The 26,364-nt window shown below is 39.7% G+C and overlaps 1 protein-coding gene across 2 annotated transcripts in view; it reads left to right on the top strand.

Annotated features, from left to right (window-relative positions):
* The window catches only part of AFF3 (ALF transcription elongation factor 3), a gene marked incomplete at its 5' end in the record, with an annotated part of 565,770 nt that overhangs the window by 387,056 nt on the left and 152,350 nt on the right, over nucleotides 1-26,364 (top strand). For both annotated transcript variants that reach the window (XM_079720377.1, XM_079720376.1), the window contains one exon: nucleotides 9,221-9,272. In XM_079720377.1, coding sequence (XP_079576503.1) covers nucleotides 9,221-9,272 — 52 coding nt within the window. The remainder of the gene's footprint in view (nucleotides 1-9,220; nucleotides 9,273-26,364) is intronic.

Raw genomic sequence — 26,364 nt, 5'->3', positions numbered from 1 at the left:
GCCCCTGGTATGTGTGAGGGGAAGATTTTTTAAAGGCAGCTAATGAGTTACCTACATTGAAAGAAAATAGGTGGGTCAAGAGATCAGAAGACCTCATGATAAATGTCCTTAGAATCCATGAAGAAACCATGCCCTCTTCCAGGGAGAAACAGACTAAAGGGTCCAGGAAGGAATTTCATTACTGAACCCAGTGTCTAATAAAACATGTGGGCTTCATCATCAAAGAGAGAATATCCTTCCATGAAGTATTGTTTTAATTCTCTTCTTTGGCACTGTTAATTGGTATTAATGTTTTCTTGAGCATTAAATATGCATAAGCTACCCCATTCATGTCGTGAAAGCACACCCACAAAGACTAGGCTTTGTTAGTCTCCTGATCAGCCAGTCGGCTGAGAGCATCTCTTGCAAATTTCAAAGCTATGTTTGAACATGAAAATCACTCTGAGTCAGTAGATGTGTCGTAGGAACTGAGGCTCACCTACTGAGCATCTGTGAGGGCCGGAGGATTATGGAGAAAAGACATCCAGACAGATACATTGGGAAGCCCCAGACTTTTAATGTACAGCTAGAGAAAGGTCAGGATAGGGGGAGGATGGCATAATGATCCATAGGCAATATCCCTTAGTTATCCCACCCTCTGTTGGAATTTGCTGTGAGCACTAGCACCAGGGAAGAGGTGAAATGCCAAGGGACTTTGAAATCTATAGAAATTCATAAATGTAATAGTAAGGAAAGGAATCAGGAGATGCACGGTTAGGTCCATGAGGTGTGTAGGCATCAGCATCAAATGCCAAAGGCTAGAGCGTACGGAAGAATTGCCAATTGCTTTCCTCACCATTTCTTTCCATTTGAATTTAAACAGTTCAGGGTAAAGGGAGGAGAAAATAGATATAATAGAATAAATGTACCTTCTCTCAGCTTGGAGCCTTTAACATAAAGAAGAACAAAGGAAACAGCTGTTCAGTCCCGTCTGTGTGCAGACTCTTCTTTATGTGTGCTATTTTATTTAATCCTAACCATAGCCGTGTGAAGTAGGCATTACATCTCCATTCTGCACATGATGAAAATGAGATTCTGCAGCTAATAACTAACCCATTACCTTGACCCCCCAAATGTTGCTTCTGACCTTTCAGTGTGAGATTGAATTCTTGTCCAAGATTTCTTTTTGCATCTGGCATATTTTTACAGCATGCCGTAACTTTCCCTTGCTGATACTACAATTGAGATTATGTAAAAGCAGACCTATCTTCTGTGGAATTGTGAGCGGCACTTGCATGGTGTGGTATAAATCCCGCTGGCATTTCATCATCTGAGGACATTTGTAACTGGTTTTCTCTTTTCTAGGGGTAAGGGGATTCTTTTTTCAAATAAATCCCCCCCCTCAAAACCAAGCACATCTATAAAAAGGTAATATCACTATTTAAAAATCGTAGTGATGTGGTATATATATACAATGGAATACTACTCAGCCATAAAAAAGAATGAAATAATGCCATTTGCAGCAGCATGGATGGACCTAGAGATTATCATACAAAGTGAAATAAGTCAGACAAATATCATATGATATCACTTACGTGTGGAATCTAAAATATGACAAAAATGAACTTACTTACAAAACAGAAACAGACTCACAGACATAGAAAACAAACTTATGGCTACCAAAGGGGGAAGGGGGATAAATTAAGAGTTTGGGATTAGCACATACAAACTACTATATATAAAATAGTTAAACAACTAGGTCCTACTGTATTGCACAGGGAACTATATTCAATATCTTGTAATAAACCATAATGGAAAATAAAAAAATAAAGATAAAAATTGGAGTATCCTCTGTAGATTATAGCACATTGGAAATTTTAGGAGAGCTGGTGCCACCAGCATTTCCTGTGCTGTTTCTTGTATTTGCTTTGGAATCATTACAGCTTTGGGAGTCATGACTCCAGTAAATATGTAGAAAATAGCAAAAAACTATACTTCAGAGAGACAAAATGTGTATTGATGGACTGACTTTCCCCACTTTAGGTCAGTCATTTTTATCTTTTTGAAATTAGAAAAACTAAATTGTGTAGGTACTAAGAGAAAAGAGTATATAAATTAAACAGAAGATTATTTTTTAATCCAAATCTTTTTAAAGAGAGCTACTTTAGCCAGTTTGCTGATTACCGATTAATTTAATATAAAATAGAAGCTAACTAAGTATTGAGAAACTTGAATATTAAAACAGGTGATGTATGTCTACAGTTTTTTGAAAGTGTGAGACTGTCCTGTTCAGATGGCAGCCTGAGCATAAGCACTTCTTTCCCTCCCTTCAGGGTCTCCATTGAACTAACCATAAAGCAATAGTGATGCAAATAAATCCGTAACGGCACTGAGAACCAGAAATTCAGCTGAGTGTCTGGAAAATGGAGACTGGATAAGACCCTTCTGTTAGATAGATAATCCTGGGCAGGGAAGGTCATGACCCAGAAAAAGAAAAAAGGAAAATAATGAACCATACAGGAGCAAGCTGTGGTGGTAGAGGCAATGTCCTTGGGAGCTCCAGGAGAGACTTGATTTCCTCTCAACCCCAACAGAGAAGCGGCGTGGACTGTGCATAGTGATAGGAACATGGCCATTCTTCCACCCATTACTCCTCTACCACTATCCTAGTGGCTTTCATACAGAGCTTTCAGTCTGGCTTTCCTCCCTCAAAAAAAAAAAAAAAAATACAAAAAAAACCCATAGTAATATTTGCTAAGAAAATGAACAGCTAACTAGAACTTCTAGTTGGGAGCTAGTACCTAAGAGAGAAGCAGAATAGATTCTGAGATAATACCAGACCTTAAACATAGATATCTCTGATGGGCGGAGGAAGAGCCAACTTTTCTCAAGAAGGAAATAAACCGAAATGCTCTATACCCAGAATAAAGTACTTCCTATTTTTTGGGGGGAGTGAGAGAGCAGTCAGGGCTCCCAGCTTGTCTTGAGGGCTCTTTTCTCCTGAACCCTAAGTGAAGACTTCCAGTTAAACATACCCTGTCCACTTAGAAAGAGCCCTAAATCAGCCCTTCCCTACAAGGGAGACATATGTTAGCAAAATGGATCAATATACTAATATGGGAAATCCAAGCCAATACCTTTGTTAACCAGCCTGTTATCATTCAAAGATGTGAATACATAACCCAGGAGCACCAAAGAGAAGGAATGACCCAGAGGAAATCTACTTAATTCAAGGAACAGAAGAAAAAAATTTCAAATGTAATTACAGTCTTCAGAAGGATTTGAAATTATTTGCATCAAATAAAAAGACCAGATTGGTATGAAAAAGAAGTTACAGAACAAATGAGCACTCCGGAATTAAAAATAGGGTTGGCAAGATTTTAAAATTTAATAGATAATAGCTAAAGTCTGAAGTCTGGAATATAAGGTTGAAAACATGTTTTTTTTCTGAATATAAAGCAAAAGTCTGATGGAAAATATGAAAGGAAGTTAAGTTACATGGAAGATTAGTCAGGGTGGAAAGGTCCAATCCAGCTAGTAGGAATACCAGAAAAAGAAAATAGATAAGAATAAATAATAATAGAAATAGAATTCCTAAGGAAATGAGCACTCATTGTCAAAAACACTTATGTACAATGAAACAAGAACAAGGAAAAAGAACAGACAGCAGAGCATTAGAGAGACCTCCAAGGACTTCAGATATTGGAATTACCAAGCCCAGAATATAACGTAAGAGTGCTTACTTTAATTTACACAAATGAGAGAATTGAAAATATGATAAAGAACAAAAACATTTGAAAATGTATTAATCAGAACCCCTAGAAGTTAGAAAATAATAACAGAAATTAAAATTTCTTTGGTCAGGTTTAACAGCAGACTACACATAGGTGAAGAAAAAGTAATGAATCAGGAAACTGAACTTAAGAAATTATCTAGAATGCAGCCTAGAGAGACAGAAATGGAAAATATGAAAAGGAAGTTAACAAAGCTGGAGTATAAAGTGAGAAGGCCTAAATATATTTAACTAGAATTCCAGAAAAAAATAAGGGAACAGAGGGAATATTAAAGGAGATGATGGCTGAAAATATTCCAGAATTGAAAGACACTAACCCATAGACTCAAGAAACCCAATGAATCTTCCCAATGAATCTTAAGCAGGATAAATAAAAAGAAGTCCACCCTAGACATATTATAGTTAAACTGCAAGCCACACAGGTAAAGAATAAATTCTTAAAATGCCCTTAATAACTTCAAAGAAGTAACAATTAAACTTCCAGTTGACCTCTCAACAGCAGCCGTGTATCTGGAAATTGACAAGGTGATTCTCAAATTTATTTGATAGAACAAGGGACCAAAAATAACTCAGGCACTCCTTAAGAAGAACCAGATTGGAGCCTTGCCTTACTAATATTATTATATGAATGAATGAATGAGTGAATGAATGAATAAATGTTTTAGCTAAGTAATGAAGATAATAATAAATTGAGCAATGAAACAGATATAAAGGACCCAGAAACAGACCACAGATTTATGAAAACTAGATTCGTGTCAGAGCTAACAATGTAGATCAATGGGGAAAGAATGGGCTTCTTAATAGATAGTACCAGAATAATTGGTTATCTATAGGGAAAAAAAGGAAACTATCTCCTACCTGACATTATATACAGAAACTATTCCAGGTATTTGTAGAAGACCTAAATGTGAACAGTAAAATTATACACTTTCAAAAGGTACTAGAGAACATCTTTCTGATGTATTTCTTAAGTAGAACACCGAAAAAGTGCCAAATAAAGGAAAATGGCAGATTTTTATAAGGAGATGCTGCGCAGCAGTGAGGGTGAATGAACCAAAGCTATGCACATCACATTGGCTGAATCTAAAAGTCATATCATTGAATGACAGAAGTAATCCCAGAAGAATGCCTGCCCTATGATTGCATTCATAGGAAATTTAAAATCAGGAAAAACTAAAGGCTGTTTTATTTACAAATTAATTCATGGTGGCAGAAACTGTCAAGAAAGGGAGAATGATTAACACAAAAATCCATTGCTAGCTAGCTGGGCTTGAATAGGACACAAGCTCGGGAGGCTTCTGGGTTATTTCTTGTCAATGTCCCATTTCTGGGCCTGGAAGGTGTTTTTACAGTTAACTCATTTTACTTTTTAAAAACTGTATATAGGGGCTTCCCTGGTGGCGCAGTGGTTGAGAGTCCGCCTGCCGACGCAGGAGACACGGGTTCGTGCCCCGGTCCGGGAAGATCCCACATGCCACGGAGTGGCTGGGCCCGTGAGCCATGGCCTCTGAGCCTGCGCGTCCGGAGCCTGTGCTCCGCAATGGGAGAGGCCACAACAGTGAGAGGCCCGTCTACCGCAAAAACAACAACAAGAACAACAACAACAACAACTGTATATAAACATTTTTGTACACATTACATGCACACTCTATTGAATTTCTCTTTAGGAAAAGCATAGCCTTTACTTGAGACAAATGAACCTGTGCCATGATGATATATAAGAAAGAGAATCCATTTGACATAAATACTGGGAACCCTTGCCTTCATTCAAGTGTAGTGGCAGTCCCTCTGCACAGGTCCAGTCCCTCTACTGTTCCTTAGAGACTAATATTTAGTTGTTATAATATTATAAATTCTGTTATTCATGTATAATTTTTCTCATGGCCTATGGGCAATTCCCAAAATTAAATGATTGATTAAATTAATATTAATGAAGATGACTCATTAATAGTTACTGAACAGAATATAAATATTTTAAATCTTGGCTATGCAGGAGGAAAGGTATAGCTGTGCATAGTGGGATGTGAGTTGCCTCACTTTGCATAGTATAAAAGAAAAGGTACTGTCAGAAGTTGTTTAATCAAAAAATAGGTTAAATTTATTCAAAGTTAAAATACCCACTAGACACTAAAGTATAATAGAACTAACAAAAATTTTAAGCGGAAGGGAGGTGGTAGTCTAAGTATATTAAATATCTTATCTCTCATTTTTCATATCAGAAATTATTACGTACTGTCTGAAGTTGATTCATCTAGAAATAAGCATATTACTTAGCGTTATAGTTACAGGACTAACAGGACTAATGACAAAAGCAAGCAGAGTCGTTACCTGTTCTCTACTGTTCAGTTTTTTTTTCTTTACCCTGAGCACAGATTACTTTTATTATAAAGTGGTAGCACAGCAAAACTTGCCTTCAAAGCAGAATGCAGCCTAGGTCTATTTTGATTTCCTTTTCATAGCGCTACTTATGGTACTCCAGCAGTGCAGAAGGGGCATGAATTAGATATTATCTATGTTTCCAGAGAGACTAGTCGACATAAAAGTCCTTGATAGATTTACTGGATTAAACATGTAGCTACTGTAATTTTTTAAGTGACCTGTTGGAGGCATCAAGCTGTTTCATACCTTAACTTGTATACCATCTCAGTGGTATGTGTACCTTTCTCCTCTTTTCCCACTGTAGCGTGGGACACTGCATTAATGATAGGTCATCAGACAGAAGACATATACTGAACATGTAATATATGTTTGGTACTGTGGAAGACTCAGGTAGACAAATATGGAGTGTCAAGTTGAAAGTATACATGTAATATACATATACACATACATGTGTATTTATATGTGAGTATGAATATATACCTTTTCTTTCTATGGCTCATTTTTTCTCTTTCTCTCTTTAATTATATTTCCGCCTGCAAAATGACCACACTGCACCTGAGCCTATCTCTTATGCCCAGTGTCTTAAAGATCAATGCAGGTTCCTTCCCTAGGAGAGCAGTGTTGCATCTATCGTGACAACAGCTGGAATAATCAGGCCGAACCCCCAACAGTCCTCACTGGCGGAGGAAAGGAAACATCTCCTGAGCACCCAACTGAAAAATCCCTTACTGGGAATTTTTTCCAGCCCACATTCATCATTTTCCCTCGGGTCCTGAAAAAGAGCCTATGATTCTCCATGGCTTGTGCACATAGACACTTCAAGTTAACTTCAGAAATTACATCACCTAAAATTTCCAGATATTGGGGAGGATTTTGTGTTTCATTCTTTTTGAAGAGCAAACATAATTTTACTTCCTGACTCCGTCTTGCGTTTACTTTTCCCCAAAAAGGTTAATTCATGATCAGCTGAGAGCACTCATTCCCCGACTGTTCGTTCATAAATGCCCAGTTTGGCCCCATTGCATCCTTCCTGTTTGCCAGAACCTATTCTGTTTTCCCTGTTGCCACAACATAAGTGCTGCTAAGAGCAGAGATAATCAGCTGCAGCTTTGGCCCTGCGCCGATCCACCTCCCGATTCCTGCAGCCCCCAGATCCCATGTGCAATAAGGCCTCTGTCCTCTCAGCCTGCGGGTTATCTGGCAGCATTGTTGGTCAAGGTAAAACATATTTATTCAGACATCCAAACAATGTCTTCATGTATCATATTGATTTCCTTTTTTTTAATGACATAAGTTGTTGAGAAATGTTTACTGTTGCCTGGGCTTCTGAGCCTGCTGCCTATATTTCTGATGATGAATGGATGTGGGGTAACTTCTGGCAGCTACAGACCAGGGAAAGTAACCAATTTCTCCATATTAAAGGGGAAAAAAAAGATCGCTATGTTTGAGAAAAATTAAACCTCCATTTTGTTTTATCTTAGGTAATGCAGGTGTTACAACTCTGTACTTTAGGATTCTGGCAGGAGTTGTGGTTTCTCATTTGAAAAGTGATTTTGGAAAGTACTAAGGTTGTTTTCTAGCGCAAAAGCCAGTTGACAAGGTCTTGCATGTATCCTAAGTGAGTTTACAACAAACCTGGCCTGGAAGACAAAATATATTATGAACGTACAAGCTTTAGAGAAAGTTTATTAATTCTCTGCCTCTATTTTTACTTCAGCATGGTTTCCCACGTACTGGGACTCCGTCAGTGTTTGCTATTGAGGCAGTTAAAATAGATGTGACTTTCTCACAAGGTGACTGTCCCTCACATATGTCCCGGCAGTGTGTAGACACACATTAGCACAGAGTTACATCTGAGATAGATGTGTGCACTATACGTCACTGTCTTCTTTCTCTCTCTCACAACCGTTCTGTTTGAAAGAACAAAAAGGAAAAGAAATTATCAAGTTTACTTTTGAGTTCAGTTTGGATGATATCTTCAGAATGTGCTCATCATGTAACTCAGGGGGTCATTCCCAAGCCTCGGTGACAATAAGCTAATGGCTACAGCTGACAAAAGGGACTTGGGACAGGACATAGGCCTGAAGCCCTAAAAAGCAGACTGGGGGATTCTGTGAGGTCTCCAGGCCTGACCTGAAAGAGCAAAGCAAAGCGAGTTGCCACCATCAGGCCCATCTCTTGCAACTCATAACCTTCTCTGGGGTATGTTAAACTATTAGCACTACATAACCAGCCTAACTAACCACAGCTAACTCACAATGGCAGTCATGACCTTCTTCCATCCCCTAGCCTCAAGAAAATAAAAAGAAGTGCCTTACAATACAAGGATGTATGGTGTCAAGCCATCAGTGGTCGAGGATCTAAGAATTACATTATGTCAATTGCAAGAGGAATTTGCCCCTTAAAACTACAAAAAACAAACTGGTTCCAGGCTCCCTTCATTAAAACCCATCCAATCCTCGGTGACCACAGACAGCAGAAACATTTCTTTAACTAGTCTCTCAGATGGCCAGGAAGGATTTCTGATTTATATCTTATTTTGCATTAACAGGGTGACCCCAGAACCTGCTGCTGGGGCTCTCTGTGGGGTGTAATTCTTGGGAATCTTGTAAGCTAGGGTGCAACCTCAGTGTTGTGTAAAATTCTCTCCTCCAAGTTCTGATGTCACCTGACCTGGTTTAGCTTGTGTTAGCAGAAGGGATCAGAATTCAAAACGCCTTGCATCTAGAATGCTAATGGGGTTTATTTCCTTAAGTTTTCTGTAAAAGAAGTAGAAAGTAACAGGTCCCATCTGTAAGGTATTCGTCTTTTGGCAGGGTCTCCGCTCTGAACCTCTGCTTGTTTGCAAACAGCTCCGTAGTACCTATTCACAGATCCTTGCCCGGGCCATTGTATTACAAAGAAGAAATTATTTTGCAAATCCGGTTCTTGGACAATAGAAAAGATGTTTTAAAAGCCTCCTGCTGCACATTTTGAATGGTTGTTAGTAGGAGTGTGGAAATATATTGAACCTCTCTTAAATCTTATAGGCTGTAACACTCACATGTTGGTATTTTCTTCCTTTTTAAGAGAAAGGTGATGCTGAGCCAGGGAGTCCAGACAATGGCACATCGAATACATCGTAAGTCTGTTTCCTGTTTCTATCCCGAGATGACTGTTCTTTAATATGCTTATAATATGAAAGAGCGCAAATATCTTGTTATAGTAACAATAATAATGGAAAGAAGCCTGTGGTTCTCTTTCTCATGATAATGTGTCTTTAATGCTTTTGGGTGCATATGCATTTTGAGGTCTTTCTTATGCTTTAACCCAGTAAGAGTAATCTTGAAAACACAAGGCTCCTCTTCATACAGTACAAATGTAACGAGATTTGACGGTATTATTTTGGCAGGGGGAGGGGAGGAAAGCTTTTGGAATTTGCTTGGCAACTTCCATCACTGTCATAAATAATTAGAGGACTTTTCACACATACTAGGAGATAGTCTGTCCTGCACACCTGGGAAGTACCAGTGTCATTTTAAAGCCTGCCCTTTGCAACCTCATCTCTGAATTATGTGAAATATACAGTTATAGATATCTCTGGACCCTCAAGGGTTTGTTCATATTTTTGAGTTAACAAACGCAGTTTTAAAAAGATAAGAAAAGGCTCTTTTAAAACATGTTCTTCACTCTACGTTTTGTCTTTTTCCTCTCAATACTCAAGCAATCCAAAAAACGTTTTGACGATTAATTCGATGCCAAATTTATATGCCAAAGCTTACATAATTCACAAGCTAACAAATTATTTTAGCTCCATAGGAATTAGTAACAGGTTTACTCCTGAAAAATCATTATTTTTTATGATTTCTGAGGAGTTAGATGTGTTTTCTTATTATAAGACAGTTTTGTGCATATATCTATATTTGGACCAGTGCTCTTATTACTAAGCATTTAAAGTGCTATTCATTAGAAATGACAGCTTATGATATAACATTATTGAGTGTATTTGTCCAGGATCTGTTTCTCAGTCTAGGAAGAGCCTTTGGCTTACATAGGATGGCTATTTGTTTCATAAAGGTTATGATTACATGTTTCTTAAGATGTTACCCTAAAAGTTCAAAGTAGTTCCATTTTCATGATTTCTAATGATATAATGAATGTGACTGGTTTTAAATGGATAAAATATTACTAATTTTTAAATTTTTGATTGTAAAATATAGTAGGAGAAGGGTTTTAATGCCATCTGGAGGCATTCTAGAGAACTGAAAAGGGTAGAATCATTTAAATATGTAGTTCTTTTGAGCAGTGTTTGAGACTAGATAAGAATTTATGCAACTAGAATGTCAACTATTTGGGAGTAAGTTATATTTTTTATAAATAATTTTATAAAAGTGTTAATTACTGTAGAAAGAACAAATTTTCAAATTCTCATTAACAGATCATCTTAAAAACAGGCAAAGGAGCATACAAAATACTTTGGAAAGCTGCTAGCATCCTGCATTTAATTTTTTCAAATTTAAAATCACATTCAGTGGACTCCGATTTTGTTAATACAATTTGATGTGCCGCTAAAGTTCTCCGCCCCTTATACATCTCCGAAAAGTCCACTCTCTAAAAGAATTGGTTTCCATAACTCATTACCTTATCCAAATAAATATGTTGTCTGAGGAATTATTTTTAAACCCTCTGGAGATTGGCGAACAGTGAAAGTTTGAAGCGTCACCCCACATTCTTGTCTCTTTGAGCAAAGCAGACTTAGTCATCCATCTCATATCCTGCCTCTTGAACTAGAAATAGCAGAAATAAAGCCTGAGGCTGCAAGTATCCCTCTTAAAAGTGGAGAATTCTAAACTTGATCCTCCCAAAGAACCTTCTAAACGTGGTCTGTTATAATTAGGCAAGAGGAGCAGCTCGTTATGAATAAAGAGCAGGGACTCAGGGTGCCTTAGACTTGCGTATCATTTTACAGTCTCTGTGTGGTATCCTATCTGAGCTTTATCTATGCAGACAGATAGGTAAGACAATATCCTTATTTCATATATAAGGAATCTAAGGGTCAGAAAAGTCATTCAACTTAAGTGAAAAAATTGGGACACACATCTTTGGATATTGAGCTTTTTTGGCCATTTACCATACTGAGGGGTCAGTGGATCTCAGGAGACAAAACAAAGTCATAAGTCAGAACCAAGGAGAAAAGTAATGTAGTAAAATTAGTAAATTAAGGAAATTAAGTAAATTTAGTAAAATTAACAAAACACTAACAAGTCTAATCAAGGAAGAGAGGAGGGAAACATAAATCACCAACATTAGCAAAGAAAGAGTGGGTATCACTATATAGCCTACAGAAGTTTAAATGATAGTAACTGGATATTATGAACTACTTTCTACTAACTAATTTGACAACTTAGATGAAATAGTCAATTTCCTTGAAAAATACAGTTACCATAAGTAACTTACCATAACTGCCACATGAAGAAATAGAATATCTGAATGACCCTATTTCTATTAAAGAAATTGAATTTGTAATCAAAAGTTTTCTACAAAGAAAATTCCTCCAGAGCCAGGTGGTTTCACTGGTAAATTCCATCAAAACTTAAATAAGAAATGTTTTTACCAATGGAACACCGACAAATGAACTGCTAGTCTTATACAAACTCCTTCAGAAAATAGAAGAGGAAGAAAAACTACCCAATTCATTGTATAAGGCCAATATAACCTTGATACCAAAATCTGACATAAACCTTATAAGAAAATTGTAATCCAATATCTCTTATTAACACTAAAAAATCCTTAACAAAACATTAGCATATATGTTCCAGTGATATATGAAAAGGACATTATTCATTATAACTAAGTAGGGTTTATCACAGGAATGAATGGTTGGCTTAATGTTAGAAGAAAAATTAACGTAATCCACCGTATTAATAGAATGAAGGAGAAAAACCATATGATCCTCTAAATAAATGAAGGCAAAGCATTTGACATGATTCAACACCCATCCGTGATTTTTAAAACTCTCAGCAAACTAGTACAAGAAGGGAACTTAATTAATCTGACAAAGGGCATCTACCCCCAGACCTACTGCTAACGTCATATTTAATGGTGAAATACCAAACACTTTCCTCCTAAGATCAAGAACATAACAGTAATGTCTGCATTTATCACTTCTATTCAGCATTGTAGTTCTAGTCAGTACAATAAGGCAAGAAAAAGAAATAATAGGCATAAAGATTGAAAAATCTTTGGAAAAATCTTTATGAATTATTGTTTATAGAGAAAATCCTAAGAAATTTAATAAACAACTACTAGAACCAATAAGTGAATTTATCAGGGTCAGTTTACAAAAATCAGTTGTGTTTCTAATAGCAGTAAACAACTGCAAAATGAAATTTAAAAAGCAGTCCCATTTACAATGATATAAAATACTTAATAAATTTAGCAAAAGACATATAAGACTTGGGCTTCCCTGGTGGCACAGTGGTTGGGAGTCCGCCTGCCGGTGCAGGGGACGCGGGTTCGTGCCCCGGTCCGGGAGGATCCCACATGCCGCGGAGCAGCTGGGCTCGTGGGCCATGGCCGCTGAGCCTGCGCGTCCGGAGCCTGTGCTCCACAATGCGAGAGGCCTCAGCAGTGAGAGGCCTGCGTACCACAAAAAAAAAAAAAAAAAAAAAAAAAGACATATAAGACTTGTACACTTGATGAGAGAAATTTTAGACTTAAATGGAGAGATGTTCATAAATTGGAAGGCTCCTAATGTTAATATGTCAGTTCTTCTCATAATGATATACAGATACAACACAGTTTTGATCAGAAGGCCAACAGGGCACTTTTCTAGAAAATAACAAGTTGATTCTAAAATTTTTAGAGAAAAGCAAGGGTCCTAGGTAGCCAAAACAGTCTTGAAGAAGAGCAGGGTTGGAGGCCTTACAGTACCTGCTTTCAAAACTTACTGTAAAACTAAAGTAATTAAGGTAGTGTGGCATTGACATGGACAGACAAATCCATGGAACAAAACAGAGTCTAGAAATAGACCCACACATATACGGTCAACTGATTTTTGACAAAGACAAGTCTTCAGCAAATGGTGCTGGAGGAACTACTGGGGGAAAATCTGAATCTCACTTAAGACACAATTGAGATGGATCACAGACCTCCATATAAAGGCCAAAACTATAAAGCTTCTAAAGGAAAACATGGGACAATATCTTCACAACCTGCAATGATTTCTTACAGAAATCACAAAACCACAGAAAAGAAAAGAAAACCCCGATGAATTGGATTTCATCAAAATTCAAAACATCTGGTCATCAAAATGACAAGGCAGGACACAAACTGGGAGAATATACTTGCAATACATATATCTGACAAATAGTTTGTATCCAGAATGTATAAGGAACTCTGACAATTCAATAACAAAATGATAAAGACACAAATTTTTTAAATGGGCAAAGCCTCGAACAGACAGAGAAGATATACAACTGTCCAGTAAGGAGCTGAAAACATGCATTTTACTAATAATATTCATCTTCAGGGAAATGCAAATTAAAGCCACAATGAGATACCACTATACACCCACCAGAATGACTAAAATTGAAAAGACCACCACCACCAAATAGTCAGTAGATATGAAGCAATTGGAACCCTAGTGCATTGCTGATGGGAGCATAAAATGGCATAACCATTTTTAAAAACTGTTGCTTTTACACACATTTATTGCATTCCCCAGCAATTAGGCACACACTTATTACTAGATCCAGCAGTTCCATTTGTAATTATTAGCATGGGAAAAAAGAGAAACATACGTCCTTTAAAAGATTAGTACAAGAATTTGGGCTTCCCTGGTGGCGCAGTGGTTGAGAGTCCGCCTGCTGATGCAGGGGACACAGATTCATGCCCCGGGCCGGGAAGATCCCACATGCCACGGAGTGGCTAGGCCCGTGAGCCATGGCCACTGAGCCTGCACGTCCAGAGCCTGTGCTCCGCAACGGGAGAGGCCACAACAGTGAGAGGCCCGCGTACCGCAAAAAAAAAAAAAAAAATTAGTACAAGAATTTTAATAGCGGCTTTATTCTTGATAGTCGAAAACTGGAAACAACCCCAATATACATCAGCTGGTAAATGGATAAACAATCTTGGTATACTGGAATACTTTCCAATATATTGGAAACATAATGGAATACTTCTAATAAAAAACAAATTCCCCAACTTGATCTATAGATTCAATGCAATCTGAATCAAAATTCCAGCAAGGTATTTTGTGGATATCAACAAACTGATTTTAAAGTCTCAGTGGAAAAGCAAAAGACATAGAATAGCCAATACAGTATTGAAGGAGAAGAACAAAGTTGGAGGACTGACTCTACCCGACTTCAAGACTTACTATAAAGCTGCGGTGTTGGCGAAAGAATAGATAAGTAGATCAGTGGAACAGAATACAGAGCCCAGAAATAGACCCACATAAATATAGTCAACTGGTCTTTGACAAAGGATCAAGGACAATACAGTGGACAAAGATGGTCTTTACAACAAATGGTGGTAGAACACTGCATATCCACATGCAAAAAAATGAATCTAGACACAGACCTTACACCCCTCACTAAAATTAACCCAAAATGGATCACAGACCTAAATGTAAAACACAAAACTATAAAACCCCTAAAAGATAACGTAGAAGAAAACCTACATGACCTTGACTGTGGTGATGACTTTTTAGAGCAAGTGACTAAGGTAGTGCCTGCAGAGGAAGAGCAGACTGAGCTCCTATTAGATTGTCATCTTCACTAGGAAAGTTCTAGGAATAAGGAGCAAATGGAGATTCCCAAGATACAACGAAGACCACAATTTCACAGGGTCACCATGCTTGCTTAATCCAGATTTGCCCACCACTGGCAAATCTACGCTTAAGCCAGAGGTCAAAAGCATAGGCTTGCAGAAAACTCCTAACAGAGGACCTGTCTGCATTTGAACGAAATACCTATTACTTTAAAGAATAAATGAGGATTCAAAAATGACCTTCATAAATTAAGGAAATTGGATTAAACACAAATAGTTAAACTTCTAGAAGAAAAAAATTTAACAAAATGAAGCAGAAGGAGATGGTCTACCAGGTGTGTACATTGTACAGTAAAAGACTTGGAAACTACTATAAGCTCAAACTGAATTAGAGCAACCCATGAAATCTTCTTTCTCCCAAGTTAATATAGGAGTTGGAAGTAATATATGGAAAGTGCCCATTACCTAGTAGGCACTCGGTAAATACTTATTACTGCTATTTAATAGGATTCATGATTTAGAAAAGATAGAAAATAGCCCTATCTCTGCAGTTGGTACAGATCAGAGCTTAATGAGAATTTTCATCTCTCCTTTAAAAAAGGTGACACACTTAGAAAGGGTTAAGTTTACAGAGGTCTTCTAGTGAAGCCAGAGCTGTGTAGAAGAAGGCAGAGTGGTCAGTCTTCTCCAGACATGTCAGCCGGAATGAGCTCTTCTCCCAGCCTTCAGACAATAGGACCAGAGGCCAGCAGTGCATGGCTTTACCTCTCCCCAAAGGAGAATGCATAGCCAGGAGGTGGCTGGAGAATTCACCTCCACCACTGACTTCTGATTTTAAATGTCTTGGAAGACTTGGATATCACTGACTTATGGAACAGAGTGGGTCTAGGTGATGCCCAAAGCTCCTTTCCAGATGTCTGATGTGCACCTGTGAGTCATTTATAAAGGTGAAAGGTGAAGCGTGTTTATATCAATGAAAAGTATTTACCTCCATCAGTTCAGGCTGCTATAACAAGCCACTATAGACTAGGTGGCTTATAAACAGCAGAAATTTCTCTCTCACAGTTTTGGAGCCTAGGAAGTCTAGGATCAAGGTGCTGGCAGATTCAGTGTCTGGCCCACTTCCTGGTTTGCAGATGGCCATCTTCTCGCTGTGTCCTCACATGGCAAAGAGCGGAGAGGGGAGAAGCAAGCTCTTTCGTGTCTCTTCTTATAAGGGCATTAATCCCGTTCGTGATGGTTCTACCCTCATGACTAATTACCTCCCAAAGGCCCAGCTCCTAATACCATCACAATGGGGGTTAGAATTTCAACATATAAGCTTGGGGGGACGGGAACACAAACATTCAGTCCATAGTTATTTATTAAAAATATCTTATGCCCATTGTAGAATTATCTTAGAAAATGTTAAATATGGAGGAAAAATATACAGAGGAACAATTATGTGCTAAACATATAAAGAAATCTATCACTTATGCATGTGCTTTTAATAATAAGATTATACAAACTGATCATATAATAGGTTTTGGAATTTGAGAGATCAAAGTCGATTTGAGAACTGTTACCAAAAGATGGTTTGTTTTTTTTTTCAGAGAAGTTTAAAACCTTCCTGATATTTATTTTGGCCATAGCAATGCGTGTCTAAAATGATGAACTGTGACTGTTCTTTTAGCCCACGAGGTACCTTCCCCAGAGACTTCCTTTCCGTATCTGTTTAAGTAATTTTCCAGGCTCCTGTCTGCTAGGAAAATGAGAAATCTAGTATAGACACTTTGCCTAGAGAAAATTGGCCAGATCCCATTTCTCCAACTCTTAGACACTGAGAATAAAAAATAACGTAGGAAGGGTCTCTAGGGCTCCTTGGACCCCCTTGTTATGTAGATGAATAAATTAGACCAAAGGCCTTTGAGAGGTATGGCTTGTCCAGTGGATAAGGAGGGAAGGCCTTGACCCAGCCTTCAAAGACCAACAAGTCCAGCTGGGGCTGGGCACCATTGCTGAAGGAAAAGAGAGGTGAGGAGGCTGTCAGTTTTACCTGAAAAGGAAATTAGATGTTGCTGTTGTGTTGGTTATACCGTCAGATTAAAACAGCAAACAAATCCAGGAATGTAGATTGGAAATTATGCCATCACAGAACAAGACGGCAAACCTTATCTTTCATGTTCGTACACCAGACTGGAAGGCCCATGGTCCCAGAGGTCATAGAAGAAAATTCTTCAGCAAAACTAGGAAGTCTGTTCCCCTCTCTTGTTCTGTTCCCCTAGACTGATGCTTTCTCTTTCCTCTACACCTGGACTCCACCCAAACATACCTCTCATCAAGGTGTCATCTAGGTCAGCATTTCTCAAGCTTTTTTGGGGTAATTTAAAGGGTTTTAATTTTAATTGTGATAAAATATGCATAGCATAAAATTTATAGTCTTAACCATCTTCAGGTGTGCAATTCAGGGGCATTAAGTATATTCACATTGTTGTGGCTACCATCACCATGAAGTATTCCCAGAACTCTTCATCTTCTTAGACTGAAACTCTGTCCCCATTAATAGGCCAAATTAATAAATTGCCATAGCTAGTAACTCTCCATTTCCTCCTCTCTCCAGCCCCTGGCAACCACTACTCTGCTTTCTGTCTCTCTAATTTTGACTACTCTAGGGACCTCATATAAGTGGAATCAGACAGTATTTGTCCTTTCATGTCTGGCTTATTTCACTTAGCATTATGTTTTCAAGGTTCATCCATGTCGTAGCAGGTGTCAGAATTTCCTTCCTCTTTAAAAAGCCATTTTCTTTCTTTTTAACACTGAATAATATTCCATTGTGTGTATAGACGTTTTCTTTATCCATTCATCCATCAATGGACATTTGAGTTGCTTCTACCTTTTGGCTGTTGTGAATTATGCCGCTATGAACATGAGTATACAAATATCCCTTCCAGTTCCAGCTTTCATTCTTTGGAGATCATACCCATCTCAAATTTTCAAACATAACCTACCCAGTCAGCCATATGTCACATCCTACGAGAGTGTATGTTTCAAACAACAGTGTCACAAAACAGGACCCACCATGACACTGACATTTTCTTTTTTTTGTTAATGTTTTTTAAATGCAGGTCAAACTACACAAATTCATTTTTGGTCAACCCATGTTCACGAAACACAGTAGAGGTTACTGACCAACTAACGAGATAGTTTGTGCCACAGGAGTCAGGAACAAAAAGGAAACCACCCGTAGGGGCCCTGCAGTGTTTCTAACCCCAGCTTGGTCACCTGATGGAGATGATTTCTTCTGTCCTCCCAAGAGCCTGGAAAGGAAGTTCTTCTTTCCTATTTTACAGATGAGGAAATCAGGGCTGAAAGAGTATAAGAAGCTTGTCCAAAGATTTGCCTCCAGTGAGTCTGTCGCCTCTCCCATCTGCCACGGGCCATCTCTCTGGCCCACACTGCCTGACAGGCTAGTGTATAGGGCGCCTGGCAGAACTCCCCTCAGAGAACCCAAGGCATTCTATTAGGGTCAAGGAAAGCTTTAGCTCAAGGGAGTGACAACTCAGAAAATTTCAGGACCCATTCACAGTCTCAAGAAGTAGGTATTTGGGGTGTATCCCATGCAGGAAGGGTTAGTTTTCACCAACCCCTAACTAGACCACAGAAGCAACTGCTTCCTTCACTTACTGATTCAGGTGGACAGTGTCTGAAAGTGAGTTGGCACCTTTGCAAAGAGCTCCTTCAGTCCGAAGAGACATTCACTAATAAACTGGAGCTCCTCTGTATTCAGTGTGACTGTAGCAGATGACACTGTTTTTCTGAGTCACTCTGGCTAAGGGAGACTGTGGTAAATCAATAAATATTACCATATGTATTGATTGCAGTGCGTAATCAATAAATATTGCCTGACATTAACAGGCTGATTATGTTTCCTCCAAGTGTTTTCTTTCATAAAGCTGCTTCACACTCTTGTGTTGAAGCCTGGCCCAGCATTTAGAACATAATACTTATTCAGTAAAAGATTATTAGTATGAGTAAATGAATGAATGCAGGGTAACACAGAGGATGTTTGGAATATATCTGCTTTGCATTTTGTGTATCTTCTTTCAGAAATGCCGTTAGCTTGATTTGAGCTTTCTTTTCTATGGATTTTAATTAGATATAAATCTACAAAATGCAGAGCTTGTATATTTACAAACTGAGTTCTCCCCCGTCCCTCCCACCCCCAGATCACAGATTCTCTTTGCACCCCTGTGCCTCTAATGCTCTTCCCTTCTCAGGCAGTCGGGTACCAACATGATACTCCCCATGCATTCAATGTCTATCTTGTGCCAGGCACTCTGCCGGACACATTGCCTTATTTCAGTCTCACAACAATCCAGTGAGGTGACATTACTACATCTCATATTACAGAAGGGATCATCGAGGTCTCAGTGAGTGAGACCTCACAGTTGGCAGTGGCAGAGCTGAGACCCCAGCTGGGTCAGAGCCACTTGGAGGCGCTGCTTTAGGTCTGGTGCAGAGGGTGCACGAACTAGAAGAGATACTAAGGAAGAAATTCTGTTTCTGAGCAGAGGGCTGGCATCACCCTTCAAGCCCTGAATGTCTGCTCTCCTTCCATAGTGTCGAGAGAATTGCAGCCCACAGAGCCTGTGGGAAAGCTTGCGGAAAGAGACAAGAGGAAGCCTCGTTACAGGCGATAAGTCAGGGTGGTATTTCTGCCTGGTGATGGAGGTCTTGAAAGTAGTAGAGGCTGGAGTCTGGAATTCATCTGACAGTCCGAGTAGCTGGCAGAAGTCAAAGAGCAGCTCTCCAGCCCCAGCCCACCTGCTCACCTCAAAGGGCCTTCTGCTGTTGGCAGAGTGTATTTTGGAAAGCAGTGCTCACATGATCCCCCCCAAAACATGTAAAATATTTAAGCCTCTGCCCTAGGGTTCTGCCACAGAGAATTCCACCTCCACTCTGAGCTTCTTAAGTGACTGAAATATACAAAGGGACAGGGACTGTAGGAATAACAGGCAGATGACCAAGCGTTCACACACATGCACGCACCTACCCTTCTGTGTTAAGGAGGCCATTCCTGCTTTAAAAATGAGGGCTCCGTGGGATTTAAAGCATTTCTTTCGAATAGTACCAGTGTCAGTATATCGTGATGAAGAGGTAGCAAATACTAACTATAAGCCAGACTGTGTACTAAATGCTTTCTAAACATAGGAGAGCTGTATAATAGAACAGTAATGCAGGGACAGCCAGTGTAAACGGAGCACAGGATCACCCTGCAGATGAATCAATTCTTTGAATCCTCTTAGCAACTGGGAAACGTCGACAGCATTAGAACCTCCCTTTTTATAGATAAAGAAACCGAGGCTACAAGAGCTTACACAGGTGGTGTGGCCCAGCCAGGCTATTCCCCTACCGTCGTGTGGATCTAAGCAGTGCTGGGCTCAAAACACAGACAAATAAAGTTCCGAGTGGCCAGATGGCAGGAAACCCAGCGAATGGAGACTATTTCATTTGAAAGGCTGTTTAACACTAAAGCTAGAGGATTGAGTTAGATGAATTGGCTTGTAGGGATGGGGGAGAGAGTATTATTAATTTGCTTTTGGAGTTTTGGCAAGTAAGGAAAATAATAAACAGAGTAAGACAAGAAAAACAAGCACTAGTTGGGTAGAACTGGTAATCGTATAGCCTCACTTCTTGAAACAGGATGACGTTACTTTCACTCAACCCCAGAAGTGGATTACTCTGAAAACAGAGGATTTTTTAATGGTTCAATATGTAAAATATCATTATTTTTAATTTTGAAAAAAAATAGATATTATCCATTTGACCACAAGAAAAAAAATCTTTTTTCTCATGAGCCAATTGTAAAAATGGAGACATTCTCTAATTTTGTGAGTTTCGTTTTCCTATTGACAGTTTTGACTAGGTCGTATGACTCTCGCTCCTTAAATTTACTGAGCATTTCTTATGTGCTAGGCACCATTCTAAGCATTTTACTCATATTATTCTCACAGCTCTCTGGGATGGTTATCCCCATTTACTGATAAGGGAAATGATGCACTGAGAGGGTAAGTAACTGGCCCAGAGTCACACAGCTAGTGTGTGACAGAGCTGGGATTTGAACTCATTTTGCCTCCTGAGCCCATGCTTTTAACTACGCTTCTATACAGCCTTCATTTCAGCTATTAGACTTCAAATTACTTCCAAATACTGAATATTAATGTGTCTCTGAACAAGAGAACAGCATTTCTGAATTGTGTGATACCCCTGGGTATACTCAAGATGTGGAAAAATACACTTGAATTAATAATTAGCATGGGGCTTCCCTGGTGGCGCGGTGGTTGAGAGTCCGCCTGCCTTTGCAGGGGACGCAGGTTTGTGCCCCGGTCTGGGAAGATCCCACATGCCGCGGAGCGTCTAGGCCCGTGAACCATGGCCGCTGAGCCTGCGCGTCCGGAGCCTGTGCTCCGCAATGGGAGAGGCCACAACAGTGAGAGGCCCGCGTACCACACACACAAAAAAAAAAGTTAGCATAATTAAGATTTTAATCTTATCTTTAAATGTCTGTAGCATATCATTATTTTTACCTTCCCCTTAAAATGTCCAAGAGGTGATCATTTCATTACATTTTGAAGTACGTTTGAATTCTGTTGTTTTTTTCTAATAATAATGTTACCAATCATGCTACACAGCCTCAGATCAGAGTAAGAACAGCAGAGAGTTCAGTGCCTTTGAAAGTACTAAATTTGAGGTTCAAATTTTGAAGAAAAGTGAGCTATTAAAACTTGAATATTTGGGGCTTCCCTCGTGGCGCAGTGGTTGAGAGTCCGCCTGCCGATGCAGGGGACACGGGTTTGTGCCCCGATCCGGGAAGATCCCACATGCCTAGGAGCGGCTGGGCCCGTGAACCATGGCCGCTGAGCTTGTGCATCCAGATCCTGTGCTCCGCAACGGGAGAGGCCACAACAGTAAGAGGCCCGCATACCGCAAAAAAAAAAAAAAAAAAAAAAACTTGAATATTTGTATGGTTTTTGTTGCTTGGACTAAAATTGCATGTTTCCTGAGGGACCGATTTTGCAAGTTCTGGATTTGGGTGGTGCTGGGTTAGCCCTGAAACCCTGGCTGGACTTCTTCAGTATCAAAATGTGATATCCTCTGTGGAGCTTTTAGTAAAACTTGATTGATCAAAAATAAATTGGAGTAATGCCACAGAAAATGTTACACCTAGACCAAAAGCATTCAGGACGGGAATGGAAATGTCTCTTCTTCCAGTTGTTGTAAATAGATATCTTTGTTGTTTCATGTCCCTCTGTTTAACCTCCAAACTAGGACTGCCAGATTAAATACCAGACACCCAGTTCCATTTGAATTTCAGATGAACAAGGAATAGTTTTTGAGTGTAAGTATGTCTCATGCAGTATTTGGGACATACACCAAAAAAAACGTTTTTTACCAGAAATTTGAATTTCACTGGTGATCCTGTATTTTTAAAAAATTATTATTAATTAATTAATTTTTTTTATTTTTGGCTGTGTTGGGTCTTCGTTGTTGCGCTCGGGCTTTCTCTAGTTGCAGCGAGCAGGGGCTACTCTTCGTCGCGGTGCACGGGCTTCTCATTGCGGTGGCTTCTCTTGCTGCGGAGCACGGGCTCTAGGCACGCGGGCTTCAGTAGCTGTGGCTTGTGGGCTGTAGACTGCAGGCTCAGTAGTTGTGGCGCATGGGCTTAGTTGCTCCGCGGCATGTGGGATCTTCCCAGACCAAGGCTTGAACCTGTGTCCCCTGCACTGGCAGGTGGGTTGTTAACCACTGGGCCACCAGGGAGCCCCAGGATTCTGTATTTTTATTTGCTAACTCCAGCAACCCCGCCAAATCTCACATAGACTGTAGGTCTAAGTGGACTTTCATTTAAATGCATGATTTATCAAGGAATAGAAGAGAGACAGGGTGAAGAAGGGAGAGAAAAGAGAAGGGAGAGGAGATAAAGTCATAGGAGGAGAAAGAGAGAAAGTAAGAATGAATTCGGGCAATCCGCCAAGTAAAATAACTAACATTTTGCAAGAAAGAAATTCTAAAACAGGTCATAGGATGGAAAAAGTCTGTTTCACAGACTCTTTGGCCTGAACATTGGCCAAAAAAAAAAAAAAAAAGGCATCCTATTAACATCTGAATACCAAAGCTCATCCAGGAATGGAAAGATTTGGAATTTGAAGGTTCTTAGCTTTCAGCTTGGTTAGAATACCCCAATTCTTTATTAATTGCAAGGAGGATTTTGTTTTTTCAGTGAGATGCTTCGGTAATTCGATATCAAAGAAAGCTAACTAATTTCCGTTTGTGTTACTAAGATGCATTTGAAACTTCGCGGGTTGTGTTTTGTTTGCTTGCCTTGCGCTGACATGCAAAAAACTATCAGATGCTTGATAGGAGGAGAATTTACCTCTGTTTAAAAATCACACAGTTCTGCTGTGAAGCATGAAGATGGATTTTTTTTTAAGTGAAAAAATATTAACTGACAGCTCAAGACAGGTTTTTTTCTTTAATCTCTAACCAGACAAATTACTATAAGCAAGAACCCTCTTGCCTTAATCCTGGACACGTCACAGATGTGACAGTGTTCTGTAGGAGATGGCTTTTTAACTGTGGATGAGGGAAAATAACCTTTGGAATTTTTAGGATGTTATTACAAGCAAGTTTACTAGTTTTTGACTTACTAAGCCACAGCTGGAGCCAGCCTTCATCGGGGTAAGAATATTTTCATGCTGCTATTATATCGTTCGTATTTCAAGTGTAGGATTATTACATTGGGGGGAATATGGCCTTTGAGGCTTGTACTGTCTGTTGAGAATGCAAATGTGAATGTCCTATAAAAAGAGAGAGAAACTGCTTCCGTCTGTGCCGTAAACTTAAAGACTCCAACAGATGAGGTACTGGGGCTGCTGGAGCAGGAATTGGATCACACCACCATTTTGGATAAAAGAAAATGTTGTATTTCTCTGGGAGGCATTAAAAGAGCTGGGCTTGCAGCCTCCCTCAAAGCCAAACAATTATGTGTCAGGCTCTCATTTCTGTAGTTGTTGTTGTATTGTTGCTGCTGCTTAAAAAAAAAAAGAAAAATCAACAGAAGAGGGCAAGGAATTTTCAGACCAAATTAATTATGAATCTGCTTGATCAGATTTTCTTTCGAATTAATGAAACATGAACCATCATTGCTTTTTCTACCACCTTGTCTCCATTCTGCATCTTACTGTTTCTTTCATAAGGTACAGTGTGTCGTTAGTTCAGAGAAAGAACAATGTTATTCTATATGCTTTCCCTTAAAGAGACTTTAAAAAATTCCAGTGTCTCTCCAAATAGCAGAGATGACCTCCCCACCAGCCTGGCTGCCTGTGGAAATGCACTGAGAAGCCACAGGGAATCATATCAGTCCACCTGTGACAGCCAGGCTAGGAGCAGGTGCTGTTTTGATAGGAAAAATGTCCAAAGGAAATTGCCAGGTGATATCAACAACAGAGAACCAATATGTATAGCGACTTCAGCATCCTTTCCAACCAGGTTGCTTTTTCAGTCCCATTTCTTGACTGTGTTTCTTAACCAGGGTGCACATCAGATCATCTGGGGAGCTTTTAAAAATATTAATAGCTGTGCTCTGCAGAGTCAACGTCTGCCCCCCGTGATTCTGATACACGTCTTTGGTTGAAAACATACTAGGAGGTCTCAAACCCAGCTAACGGTCAGAATCACTGAGGAGGCTTTAAAATTCAGGTTCCTGGGCTCCCTCCTCCAGAAATTCTTATTCAGTGTGGCTGGGTTGAGGCCTAAGAATTTGTATTTTTTAAGTTTCCCAATTAGTGTTGCTGATTAGTCAGATTTGGAAACCCCCTTTGCCCCAACTGAATTACATAAATTTCATTGAGAAAACCGTTTGGAGTTAAACAGAAAATTGATCATGTGTACAGAGCCTTTGGAGCAGCATCCTATACTTTCATTGTTTTCACCTTAAATTTTTCCCTAGCTTCGTGCCTCCCTGCTTCTCTCCCATCCCGAAGGAGGAAATGCCTGATCCTTTTCCCCTCTGGTTCCCTGACCTCATCTCCTCCCTCCATCCTTCTCCAGGCCTGGCTTGTTCTTTCCTTAGGTACTCTCTGTCCTACAGCATACTCATATTTTCCCAAACTAAACAAAATACCCACACCCATCAACCATTGTAGCTGCTGAGCTCTGGAACTCGTTCTCTCTCTCCCAGTCCTTGAGCCTCTCGTGGGCCCTGCTTTCGGGCCACCTGTCCACTGCATCTGGTTTCGGACATCTGTACATGTGGGCCACCATGATCTATTTGTCATTGGGCCAAACCAGTGGCCCTTTCCCAGTCCTTAACTTCCTTGACGTCTTGGCAGCCTGTGACCTGTCAGTCATGCCCTCTTTGAACCATCTACTCTTTGTCTGCCATCTGACTGCACTCCCTTGGTTGTTTTTTTTTTTTTTTTTTTTTTTTACCAGGGTTCAATCTTTGGTCTGTTTCTTTTTCTCTGCATCCTCCTCATGGTGAGCTCATCCACTCCTGCAGCTTTCACTCTCATCTCTGTCCAGGAGCCTACTGAATCGAGATCGCTAACTCTGATGTCTTCCTTGAGCTCCTAACCAGTCTTTACAGCCAGCCACTGAGACCTTAGATCCTACATGTTCAGAATCTCACATTCCTCTCCACCCTCCCCCCAGCTCTTTCTCTTATTCACCTACTTTTCTTCGTGCTGCCTCACAGACTCAAAACCATGGACTTTCTCTCCTTCCTTAGCTCCAGAGCCCAATCACTTGCTGTATCCTATCACATTCTATGTTTGCAGCCTCTCCTACCTAATTCTATTCCTTTACATCTCCATGGCCACACCTCTGTTCATGCCTTCCCTGCTTCATTCCCAGCCCTCTGTAGAAGCCTGATCTCCCTGCTACCCATTTCTTCATTCCAACTATATGATTAATGTATCTAGAGTACAGTTCTGGTCATGCCAAAATGTGAGTTAGCCAGATATTAGCACACTGACCTAGGAACATAATACATTCCATGATACAGAGCTGTATGCTTTAATCCACTAACTAGATGATCCCGGGGCCAGAAAAGCAATAAAGGGCAAGAAACATGATTAGTTGCTTGTTGGTTTTAATTTCCAGAATTCAGAGGTAGTATAGAAACCATATTCTGAAAGTAGAGTGGCTGTCCATGGTGGGATCCATACCTTCTGAGACAAGTACTTCATTTTATCCAATTACAGCCACAGATGTGATACTATATATTGATACTGACCATCTGCCTAGGGCTTTTAGACAGATGTTCAGACATCTGAGGTCTGAACTATAGTGGATGGTTATATTCTTATGATTCTTTGAACTGCATTCATGGGCATAAAGGAGGGTATGTTATGTGGGGTACCTGCAAGCCCGTTGCCTGTACAAATAGGGTGTTACTAGTACAAGAATGGCTTGAGACC

The sequence above is a fragment of the Hyperoodon ampullatus genome (genome assembly GCF_949752795.1).
Source record: "Hyperoodon ampullatus genome assembly, chromosome: 15".
Lineage (NCBI taxonomy): Eukaryota > Metazoa > Chordata > Mammalia > Artiodactyla > Ziphiidae > Hyperoodon > Hyperoodon ampullatus.
This window is presented reverse-complemented; position numbering and strand designations above follow the sequence as displayed.